This window comes from Falco biarmicus, chromosome 2, assembly GCF_023638135.1.
Source record: "Falco biarmicus isolate bFalBia1 chromosome 2, bFalBia1.pri, whole genome shotgun sequence".
Lineage (NCBI taxonomy): Eukaryota > Metazoa > Chordata > Aves > Falconiformes > Falconidae > Falco > Falco biarmicus.
This window is the reverse complement of record NC_079289.1, coordinates 2,443,732-2,455,453: the sequence shown is the minus strand read 5'-3', so window position 1 is coordinate 2,455,453 and position 11,722 is coordinate 2,443,732. Positions and strand designations below refer to the sequence as shown.

At 45.1% G+C, this 11,722-nt stretch overlaps 1 protein-coding gene across 7 annotated transcripts in view; it reads left to right on the top strand.

The window, feature by feature from the left end:
* The first annotated feature begins 1,056 nt into the window (after window positions 1-1,056).
* NUP98 (nucleoporin 98 and 96 precursor) overlaps window positions 1,057-11,722 on the top strand; it is a 42,619-nt gene continuing 31,953 nt past the window's right edge. For 5 of the 7 annotated variants that reach the window (XM_056327798.1, XM_056327797.1, XM_056327795.1 and 2 more), the window contains exons 1-9: window positions 1,060-1,323; window positions 4,699-4,802; window positions 5,604-5,705; window positions 5,921-6,100; window positions 6,823-6,962; window positions 8,083-8,190; window positions 8,831-9,005; window positions 10,603-10,763; window positions 11,526-11,663. In XM_056327798.1, coding sequence (XP_056183773.1) covers window positions 4,730-4,802; window positions 5,604-5,705; window positions 5,921-6,100; window positions 6,823-6,962; window positions 8,083-8,190; window positions 8,831-9,005; window positions 10,603-10,763; window positions 11,526-11,663 — 1,077 coding nt within the window. In that variant the 5' untranslated portion in view covers window positions 1,060-1,323; window positions 4,699-4,729. Of the gene's footprint in view, window positions 1,324-4,698; window positions 4,803-5,603; window positions 5,706-5,920; window positions 6,101-6,822; window positions 6,963-8,082; window positions 8,191-8,830; window positions 9,006-10,602; window positions 10,764-11,525; window positions 11,664-11,722 lie in introns of all 7 variants that reach the window. The other 2 variants (XM_056327799.1, XM_056327793.1) reach the window with 2 other exon arrangements.

Here is an 11,722-nt window from a genome sequence, read left to right as displayed (position 1 = left end):
ATCATCCCCAGGCACCCCATACCCTCCTCCCAGAGACACCAGCTGAGGACCTCACAGTGCTGTGACCCCCCCACGGGCACCCCACATCCCCCCCGAGATCCCACGCCTCCCCCCTGCCCTCGAGCACCCCATATTCCCCCGAGACACCCCCCCCTCGATATAAGCCACCCCCTTTCAGAGACCTCAAAATGCTGTGACCCCTCTGGACACCCCACATCCCCCCAGAGACCACCCCAGACACCCCACATCCCTCAGGGACCCCACACCACAGACCCCACCAGGCACCCTATATTCCCCCAGAGACCCACACCCCGGGCACTCCTTGTTCCCCCGAGCCACCCCCTCTCCAGATACCTCACAGCGCTGTGACCCCCAAGGCACCCCACACCCCCCATGGACCCCCCGGGACCTCACAGCGCTGCGAGTGACCCCGCGGGCACCCACCTGTTCCCCCAGCCCCACACCACCTCAGGGCCCCGTACCGCTCAGCCCCCTCCGCTCTGCTCCATGCCCCAGCCCGTCCCCGCCTCCACCTTCACCGCCCCCGCCTCTTCTTCCGCCGTCACCCCCTCCTCCTCCCACCGCCCGCCCTTTCCTGCCGCTGCGGCCAGGCTCCCCGCTCCCACAGGCCGGGCCTGGCGGCTCCGCGGGGCCGGGCCCGGGGCGCCCCCCACCGCCCAAGTCACCTCAGCACCCGTGCCTCCTCACGGTCCCTTTAAGACTCTGGTCCCGGCCCCCTTGCGTCACACTACGCAAGGTCCGAAGCGCTCTCCGATTGGATCGCTCGGGGGAAATCCCGCCCCTAACGCGCCGGATGTGGCGTGCTTTTCTGGATCCTTCCGCAACACCGATCTCCACCCTCTCCACACGTCAGAACGGTAGGCGCGCAGGGCGCGGTGACGTAAGGCGCTGCTGTAACCAATCAGAGAGAAAGACTCCCCGTTCCCTGAGGGGAGGGGGCAGAACTGCCTCGCTTTCAAAGGGCGGCAGCCAATAGGCGCCGGGCGAGGGGCTAGCCAATAAGGAGGGTGGTAACAGAGAGCGGGGGCGGTTGGGAGTTGCGCGAGCGCGTTCTGACGCAGCTTCCTTCCCTACGCGGTGGAGCCAGGCCCGCCCGGCCCGCGCTCCGCGCACCTTCCCGGGGCGCCAGCGGTGAGCGCCGCGTCTGCCGGGCTCCGCTCTGGGACCTCTGTCCCTGGCCGTCGGGGCGCCTGGCGGCCTTTGTTCTGTAGCCTTGCTCGGGGAGACCGGGTCGGCCTGGGCCCGTGGGGCCGCCTGGTCTGGGAGGGCCGCGGGTGAACGTTGGGCAGGGAGCGAGCCGAGGTAAGGGGGTGTGTGGAGGCCGGGGCGGCTGGGAGCCCGCGGACGGCGCCCGCTGCGCCAGCTCCTCTTGCGGTGGGCCCCGGGGGTGGGGTGGGGTGTGTGTGGGTCTGTCTCGTGCCGCCCCGCGCCCGTGTTTGGGGGCTTTCGGCTGTTTCGGTTTCTCGTTGCCGGTGCTGGGGTGTTTGTGAGGAATGGGCGGGTTGGGCTGGGCTGCGCTGCGCTGCTGGCAGCGTGAGAGCCGGTAGCGTTGGGGGGCTTTGTGGGAGTACGGCCGGGGGAGCACACGGCAAGCGGTGGGGGGTATGTGGTGGAACGCGGGGGTGAAGGTGGACCTGGCTCCGGGGTCTTAACTGTAGTGGGTGTCTGAGGATGTAACTGTAGGCTGCTATCGGGAGGGGTTTTTAAAGTTATGCTGATAAACTAATTGAATTTGTTTGGATGGGATGGGAGGGTTATATAACATCACTGTAAAGGTGTAATTAGAGCTTTTTTCCTCAGTAGTGAGGGAATGGCTCCTCTTTGCCTGTGGATGGTGTCCAGCAAGTGGGAGAGAACCATTGCATAAGAAACACCAACTTTTATTAATCCAGCTCTTCTTCAGTGTTTAGCTGTTGCTGGTGTTTCTGTGGCCAGGGGCTCCGGTTTCCATGGGGCAGCTCAGAGCATGTTTGATTAATATAACTTTTTGCACATGCAGTTGTGAGTCAGTTGCCTGTGGTGTTGCCTTGCTACTGGCTTGGGTTAAAGGCGTCTGCTTGCTGAACTTGAGCTGCTGGGGGTCAGTAAGTAAGGAAAGGTGGGCATCAAAGGAAAACAAAGCTTCAAACCCCGTGGGAGAGTGAAATCTGTTAATAAGTTCTTTGGATTTTAGAAAATTCTGCTTCATATTTCTTCTGATGCAGAATTTGGCATTTAACAATCTTCAATATGCTGACTTTGAAATAGTAGTGGCATAAAAAAGGGGAACAGGGAAACGAGGGGTTTTATGAATTGCAGATAAGGTTGAGAGTAACAAGACCGAACCAATTGACAGCTGCATTGGACATGGTATCTGGCCTTCAGTGAGACTTGCTTAGGGGCAAAGTAAGAGGACCGAAAATAGTCTATGGAGGCAGAGGAGAAGGTAGCTCAGGTGGGTGTGTGGAGTTAAAGGAGTGCACTCATGTCGGGCATCAGGATAAAATTCATCTTATAAGTCTAAAACCAAAAAACATAGAGGTTTTTTTAAGGCATAGTAGTAGGTGGTGTAGTGCAAGGGAGGGCAAATCATGAATTTTGGGGTAAGATTGGGAAGTGGGTGGAGGTGATGGATGTTCTTGAAAGCCAGGTATGGTCATGCTGGTGCACAGAGGTTGGGTTTTGAGGAAGCAAATGGGAGGTGGTTCTGTATTTTGTCCTGGTATCCAAAGCCAGGTTCTGATGGAAAACAAAAAGCAGCCTTTGCACTGCAAAGGTGAGGTGCTTAAGGAAGAGTTGCAGGTGTAGGGGGGAGCATAAGTGGCACGGGTGTTTGAGAGCAGGCCCATAGGGAGGGAGGGGTTCATAAAGGTGGTAATGTGTTGCAGCATCCCCTGCATCTCAGAGAAGGATCCTGGTGTGTGACAGGCAGTGCTTTTTCTGCCAGGAGGCAGCTCTAGGCTTAGGATGCTCTGATAGTTTGTCAGATCAACTTTTTCTTTCTTCTACCAGAATAATTTTATTTAAAGTACTCCTTAGGACTCCTTATGGACATAAGGTAGTCCATAAGGGCTTGCATGTGTGAGTGGGAAGCCTCTCAATGCCAAAAAATTGTGATGTACTGCTGTTTTGAACAGTTAAAAGATTTCACAAAACAACTTTTTAGTTGCTCTTCAGTACAAGTGTTCAGATACTGATTTGCCCTTGACTGTTTCAGCCTCCGATAGTACAGCGATTGCTGCAGTGGTATGGCAGGTAGCTACAGCTGCCTAAAAATCTGGATTTGGCTTTTCCCAGAAGGTGATACGGGTTTTTTGGGAAAAAAAATACTTAGGATTTAATGGATGGGAAAATAGGTTTAGTGACTTTGCTGTGGAGTGGCTGTACTGGGCAATACGCAGAGGATGGGCGTGCTTCATTTTAGATAGATATAAAAGGAGCTGGAATTAGGGAGCTATAGAGAAGCTGTCAAACCACCTGGGCAGAGGTTAAGGTGTTGATATTGAGGTTAAATTATTGGTGACCAAATGGAAAGTACTTGATAGGAGCTTATTGCCATCCTGGGTGTTGAGCCTCCTAGAAAACATAAATGGAGTTAAAGAAAGCTGACATGCTAAAAGTTAGTGTGTCATTACATAAATCAATGTTATCCTAACATGATAGTAAGTAGTACTTTGTAAGATGTGGCCCATACCAAGAATATTTACAGTGTTCTAAACTTACTAGTTCTGCACTGCTGTGGATTAGCTAATGCTGCCAGCAGTGAATTTTTGTGGATAATATTGGCATTTTCAGTGGTGGAGCTAACAGTTTTTAGTCCCAAAACAGAAAGAGACTACAAATTTCTCTGGAGTGTGGCTAAGGATCTGTCATGATTTTATTTTAGCTTGCTCAGGTTTCTTGAAAAAAAGCTGTAACATTGTGTTTGTACTTGGAGAAGAGATTGGAGTGAGGTAGTATACAGATACTCAGTGTATCTGTAAATAAAATGACAGGTGTTTGAAGGTAAACTGGACCCCTGTCTAAATGGGGTAAAACTCTCCTGAACAAGTATTTAAAAACAACTTTTAGAAAGTTCAGAAAATCCTAGTGCAGCCTGGCGAGCAATAAATGGGAAGCAGATGGAAGGTGTATGCTTGTAATTTTTGTGCAGTGCATTTCCACTTGTCTTGTTTGAAGTAGCTGGCAAACAGGGTTTAATAGAAAATCATGGGAGCTTCACAGAAGTGGCTGTAGCCTGGTGCAGATCCTTGTGCATGTTCTTGGAGAGGTGTTGTGGTGATCTTTCAGGCATTGAGATGCTTGATCAAAAAAGGAGTGTTGCCCAGTGTGAATCAAACATAGTAGAAACAGATGTGGGAGGTGCTGTTGGTATTAGATGTTTTAGAGGGTTTTGGTGGGAATAATGTGGATCAGGGGAGTCATGTCATGTATTAGTTTTTCAGTCTTCAGTAAGACATACAGAAAATCTAACTGTAATTAGGGATAGGAGACACCTTACCTGTGATGTCACTGAAAAGTCAGTGTTTTTGTCCCGTCTGGGGTTCTGACAGTGTTTTAAATTGCTTAGTGTGACTTAAACATGCTGTCAAGCATTTTATGGCTTAAGCACTCACATTAGATTGCTTACATCAACAGTGAAGAAGATGAAAAAATAAGTTTTCAAGCTTTAAAGAAAAGCTGAATTCTTCTTTCCAGGTTTTGGGGGAAAAAGTGATACATCGCAAAAATGTTTAACAAATCCTTTGGAACCCCATTTGGAGGCAGCACTGGCTTTGGGACAACATCAACTTTTGGACAAAGTAAGTAATAAGTCTAAACTGATGTTTTAGACAGAACTCGGGGTATTTTTTCCTTGGGTTGCAGCTAGAGGATGAGGTGGAGGTGGTTATTCTTTGTGTGTGATGGAGTTGGGGTGCTGCTAGGCTGTCCAGCTTGCTCTGCAGTGAATCAGGTTCAGAAGCCCTAGGCTTCTCCACTAACCGAGCTTTTGATTTGGATAGATACCAGGATTCCACATACACTTGTTGAAACTTTTTTTTTAAGGGGATGGAAACTAAAATGCTTGGATGAAGGCTGTCTTTCTGGGGGGAGGGGTGGGGTGGGGAGGGGATGGGAAGAGAAGAGTCCCTTCAATAGGGACTGGGTTTGTTGGGAAGACTTGGAAAGAAAAGGCATGTAATCTGAGGGGTGTCTTCTGGAGATACACCAGTTTATGGTCTGCTGTAATGGCTGAAAACTCACTGTGGTATTTACATGTGTATGTGCTCTATTTCTTAAGTAGGAAACACAATAATTCTGTTTATTATTCCTAAACCAAGGCATGGAAAGAGCAACTTCTGGGTGTCACAAACAGTGGTAGAGGCCTTGCAGAGGAGTGTCTTGTACATTCTGTAGAAGTGGCCAACTCCAAATACTGTAGGCTTTTATGTCAGGAGCTTTGTAGAAGTATTAATTGTACCACTCCACCTATCTCAGATGCTGATGTGTAGGTGGTCATGCACAAATCTTTTTACAAAAGTTAAAAAAGCACTGACAGAACTTAGTTTCTAGTACACCTCTTTAGAATATAGTTTCATCTGAGCTATAATGCTGGTTTTCAGATGCTGGCTTTGGCACTACAAGTGGAGGAGCGTTTGGAACATCAGCCTTTGGGTCGAACAATAATACTGGAGGCCTCTTTGGGGGTACACAGACAAAACCAGGTATTGCTGTCTTATGGCTGTAGTGGAATGTGATCCTGAGAGAAGGATGTTATTGAGAAAAGGGTGGGGGAGGAAGAGAGAAAAAACTTGAAAAACAAAAAAACCCGACACAACCAGAAACAAAAGCAGCAACAAAACCCCACAAAAATTCCAAAATAGCAACCCCCCGAGCAGTCAGTGATTGCAAATTATTAATAGTCTATGTCTGTCTTCAGGGGGATTATTTGGTTCGACTACATTTAATCAGCCAGCTACCTCCTCCACAAGCACTGGCTTTGGGTTTGGAACATCAACTGGGACATCGAATAGCCTGTTTGGAACTACCAGCACTGGTGGAGGCCTCTTCTCATCCCAGAGTAATGCCTTTGCACAGAATAAGCCTACTGGGTTTGGAAGTGAGTAAACCTGCTGCATCTCTCTTGAGCATTGCTTATTTCCTTTGATTGAAGATCAGAGTGCTGGATGTATTGGTGGATCTGGTACAAGTGTTAATGTGGCGATTTGGTGGGGTTTTTTTCTTTCTTCTGGAGGATATAGTGACATTATTGCAGGCCATGGTAGCCAAGGGTGAGCCTGATAACGCTGTATGCTGCAATTCTAGCCATGAGTTTTAAAATAAGTTGAAAAAGGTGGTTGGCTGGCATTTTCTGTTCTTAAATATCTTTTGACGCTGCTTGATACTAGCTTCTTATTCTGCTGTTGTAGAGCTGTTATAGTTGATTTTGCTTCTGAAACCAGAATGCTTGAAATGCATCTTAAACACTACTGCTTTCCCTGAGGGAAAAGCAACTGCTAGCAGACCCTTCTGAGAAAAGAAACCTCACTGGTTCCCTTTATAAATGTAATTTTCTTAGTGTTGTCGGGAGTAAAATGAAACTGGGTGCTCTGGTTATTCTAAGATTTCCTGGGCTGATGAGTTGAGGACAGTCTTCTGCAGCAGAATACTGGATTAACTGGCTACCTCTGCTGTAAAAGAAAAATAAATAAATAAAAAAAAAAATCCTCTAGCTGTTTCTTCTGGTCCCAGACAACTTTGTAATTTGAATAAAATATCTGGGTTTAAGTTTTAAAAATCAGGTTTGTTTTTGTACCAATCTTTTTTTTTCTTTTTCTTAAGACTTCGGAACTAGTACCAGCAGCGGAGGTCTCTTTGGAACCACTAACACAACTTCCAATCCTTTTGGGAGTACATCTGGCTCTCTGTTCGGCCCAACTAGTTTTACTGCTGCTCCAACTGGCACAACTATTAAATTTAATGTAAGTCCTGGTTTTCTTTCTTAATCCAGCCTGTTTACTGTAGGATAACAGCCTATGTTAACCTAATTGTAGGGTAACAGCTGTTATTTGTATAAAGTGCTGTCTTGGTCACTGAGCTGAAAAAAATGAGTAGTTAATATGGAAGTATGCAGTGTTCTGAAGTGACCTGAAAAGGTCCCCTTTAGTGGAACTGTTGCAGTGGAAATAGGATGTCTAGTTAACTCCAAAGAGCTAGATTTTTTTGATGCTGATTTTGACAGTCTTACCAAATGCTGTGGAGTAGTGCACTATCTAGACTTCCTAGACTTAGAGCTGTGTTAAAGAGGTAAAGCAGCTCTTAAAGCAGAGCCTCCTCAGGAAGCTAGGATGTGCCACAGAAGTCCAGGTGATCAACACTAAATGCTAACAGCAGTAAAGATTAAAGACATCTTGGGATAGGTCAAAGCAAATGCCATTCTCTTATAAGTCAGCATGGCTTTGGATATGTAAGCTGAAATGTGAAGACTGATCCCTTGTGTTTTCTGGATGAGTTCCCTTTAAGAAAGGGTTGAATAATGTCTTGAGAGTTCAATGGCGGTTGGAAATAGAGGGTGGCTCAGAAAAGAAGCTGTCATGGAAATGGGTTAACTGATCAATCTGCTGGAAAGAGTCAGTCTTTTTGCCATATACTTGTTTGTATTTCAGCCCTCTATTTCTAGGCTGAGCTGATTTAACAGACTTATTTATTGCAGGGCATAGACAGAACTGTGGTGGTAACTCGGGCAGTCTGAGTGCTGTTAATATACTTTCATAGCACAATTTAAAAAAAAGGCAGATAATGGAATCCATGCATAGTTAAATGATTTATATCACAACTTTAGATAAACCACTTTTAAAGTGAAGCTGAAAAATGAATTGTACTGCATTGTTTTGAGTGTTACTAAGGTAAATTGCACTATTAAACGCCATTGAATGTGCCTCATCACTGGGTGAGGCCACAGCTGTACAGGTAAGTCACACACTGCTTCAGGTCCTGTGTGCTGAATTTAGCTTTCAACAGCATCTGCTGAGGCAGTAATAACTGTATTAATGAAAGTCTACCTGGATTTTAAACCTGATATCTTAACCTCTTGTCTTGCAGCCACCAACTGGTACAGATACTATGGTAAAATCTGGAGTAAGCACTAACATCAATACCAAGCACCAATGTATTACTGCTATGAAAGAATATGAAAGTAAATCTCTTGAGGTCAGTCAATGAGTGTTCAAACATGCTTGTCTTGTTTGGCTGTTTGTAAGCATTGGCTTAGTAGAGCTTTTTTAAACTGTAATAAGGATCTGTTATGCTCATTAATGAGTAAAAACTTCAGTATCTGCATCACTCACAGAGGAGAAGTATCATCAAGTAAAATACTTATTTCATCGCCATATTTATTGCATTTGTTTTTAAATGCTTAATGCTGCAGCTTTTGAGGAGCTGAAATTCCATCTTGCTGTATGCCAGAAGGGTGAGAGACCCAGTTGGGAGCAGCCCTGTGCTGCTGAGATAACTGCAGAATCTTGGACAAAACTCACAGTTGTTCAATATAACCCAGTGTTCCCAAGGGTATAACCTGAAGTCTTTCAGTTCAAGTTGACTTATTTGATACTTTTAAAACAGATCTTGTACTCAAATGATCTTAAACTCTGGGAAGTAAAATTGAAGCCCTGACGTGAATCTTGAGTTTAGGTCATGTTTTGGGTTTTTAAAAATGCAGTGTTAACAGCCTTTTCTTGATACCATCACCTTGTTTTGGGTTTGAATGCTGTGTAAGCATGTTAATGACACTTGTTTAACCTTATACTGTGTAAAAAGAGTGTGTAAAGAGAGCTGGATTTTCCTTTACTAGGAACTCCGTTTAGAAGACTACCAGGCAAACAGGAAAGGGCCCTCGAATCCTGCAGGAGCAGCTGCAGGCTTGTTTGGGCCTTCTACTGCTACATCCAGTACAGCTACAGGACTTTTTGGCAATTCTACTAATACAGGCTTTTCGTATGGACAGAACAAAACTGCTTTTGGAACCAGTAAGTACTGCCTGTCCCCTGTCTTTGCTGGTATGCAAATATGCAACTACTCTTCAGGTATGAAAATTCTGTAATGAAAAAAGGTGGGGAAACACTGGTGTGAGCTCAATTTTACTGGTTGTATTATCGCCATTCAATAATTAGGTTCTTTGCCATAGAAATCTCTTTATTTACTCTTCAGGGTTTGCAAACTTCCTCTGCATCCCCCAGGTTTTGCTGAAAGACCATTCATTAGAGCATCTGGCTTTACAAGAAAGCTTGTTTATGTGGGCAAATAAAACAACCAGGATATTGCTAGTGATCAGTAGAGTGACGGCATCACTTAATAGTAATGTCAAGATTTTTTTACTGCTGCTAATCAGCAAAAGTAAATTCCCTAGAAATTAATTATGTGGGCAAGTTAATTTATAGTAGCCTGACTAGAATTTTCCAGGAGGTTTTTTCCACTGTAGAGCAGGGTTAGGATGTGAACTTGTTTATATATTGTGCCTTCCTGGTTGCATGCTGTCTGTTTTGGCATTCTTGGTCAAAAACTAAAAGCCAGGTATGAAGTAACTAACTCCCATAAGTGCTTGCCTGTCTGCTAGTTGCGTGTCGGTTGGGCTAACAGGGTAGTGGACCTTTTTGAATTTAGCATTAAAAAAACGTGCAGAAAAGTTCAAACACAAATTCTATTTTTATTAGTTTCTGCTGCAAATCTAAATGCAAGTAGATATTTGTATTTGTGGAATCAGACTGTAAACAGCAGATCAAAATCCTGTGGTCTGTAGAAATGGAAGTGGTTATCTGCTGTAAGAAAAGCTGTACTGTGTTGGGTTAGAATTGTGTGTGTCCTTAATGACAGACACTGCTGGACTCGGTCTCTGGGCATGCCTGGGTTTAGCTAAGCTGCTGTCCTGGAGAAAGATCAATGTACAGGTGGCCGTATTTCTCTGCACCCCGTGAAGGTACAGTTTGTTAAAATCCATGGACTGCCCAACCTGGCAGCCTTGCCAGGCTTCATGTGTTTCTCATGCAGACGACTCTGAAGAAAGCACCTAGTTCTGCAGAGATAGCAATGGCAGTTGAGTGAAGGAGCAAAAGCTTTTCTCGATGTGTATGCCGTTTTTACTACATGTAAATAGCCCTTTTCCTTTGGGGAGAAAGACGGTGATGGTGACTGAAGTTTGGGTAGAAGTTTCTGTAGTAGTTGTGTGGGTTATAGAACAGAACTGGTGTGGAGGGCACTGCCTGCCTCTTGGCTAGGGAGCTCTTTCAGGTCCTCATGGTGCAGTTTTCTTTGTACAGTGGAGAACAAACTGACCATACCAAAGCTGGTATCTTCTTGGTCAGATCCATCTGTGAGGTAAACTTGCTGGTAATTCTTGGGTCTTATGCTCACATTGACTTTAGGAGAAGGAGAACCTGATGAAATACCTAACATGAACTACTTCCACATGAATGGAGGTGCTGTGCTGTATTGATGATGCTGGGTGTCTTGCTGTTCCATTGAATTGAAGCGGGTCTTTTTCCTGTTTTAACATGCTGAGTGTGGAAATGTAAATGGGATTGGATAAGTACTTGAGGGTTTTTTAACCAGTGTGTGTGTTTGTTGTAGGTACGACTGGCTTTGGAACAGGAACAACAGGTCTTTTTGGTCAGCAATCTCAAACTACGAGTCTATTTAACAAACCATTTGGTCAAGCCACAACAACGCAGAACACTGGCTTTTCTTTTGGCAATACCAGCACCCTAGGGCAGCCAAACACAAACACAATGGTAAGACAAATTGTTTGAACCCTTAAAAATTGTGCTGTAGGTACTTCAGCTAGACACAGGAGGCTGTGATACTGTGATTTAGATCTTACTCATTGTAGTACAGCTTCATAAAACTAGGATGCAAAGCTCTGAACTCTGCTGTCTGAGCTAGCCACTTCTTGCCAATCAGCATTTTTCATTCATGATAACTGGACACAGTATAGCTTTTAACGAATAACTTCACCCATTCCCTTCAAGTGGTCTGCTCTCTTACCAATTCAAGTATTTCCAATGGTGTTCACACAGATAATATGATCCCATTGTTAACACTTTGTGGGAACAAATTCTGTACTTTCTGGTGAATAATGAGCAGTATTCATGGGCCCTTTTGATAGAAGGATGCTACATAGCTGCCACTTGCTGTAAAGCTCGGGCCTTTGGCTCCAAATATGCTGTATTCTTTCTGAGTATGTTGTGACTTCTCCCAGAAAACTCTGCAAAATGTTTCTTTTCCATCTCCTTCACACAAAGTGATGAGGAAATTCCAATATCCTTTTCAGCGTGGAGCATAAATTCTTTGATTTTTTTTTTTAAATTTTCTTTTTATGACTTGTTGGAGAATGACTAAAGCTTCTGAAATGCTTTTCACCCATCTTCTGCCCCCAGAAAAAGGGGTAATGTAGCATCATTTTAACAACTGATTTTTGCGTTGGTTCTGTTACTGTCAGTGCTAGACTTTGAAAAGCATTGCAGCGTTATCTTAACCTGGTTCCTGTTTTTTAGGGTCTCTTTAGTGTAACTCAGCCCTCACAGCCTGGAGGCATTTTTGGAACACCTGCCAATACAAATGCTGGTACTGGATTTGGAACCGGAACTGGTCTTTTTGGACAAACTAACACAGGATTTGGTGTTGGCAGTTCGGTATGTCTGTACCTTAACAGAATAACCTGGGGAAGGAAAAAAATATGAAAAGCAAATGG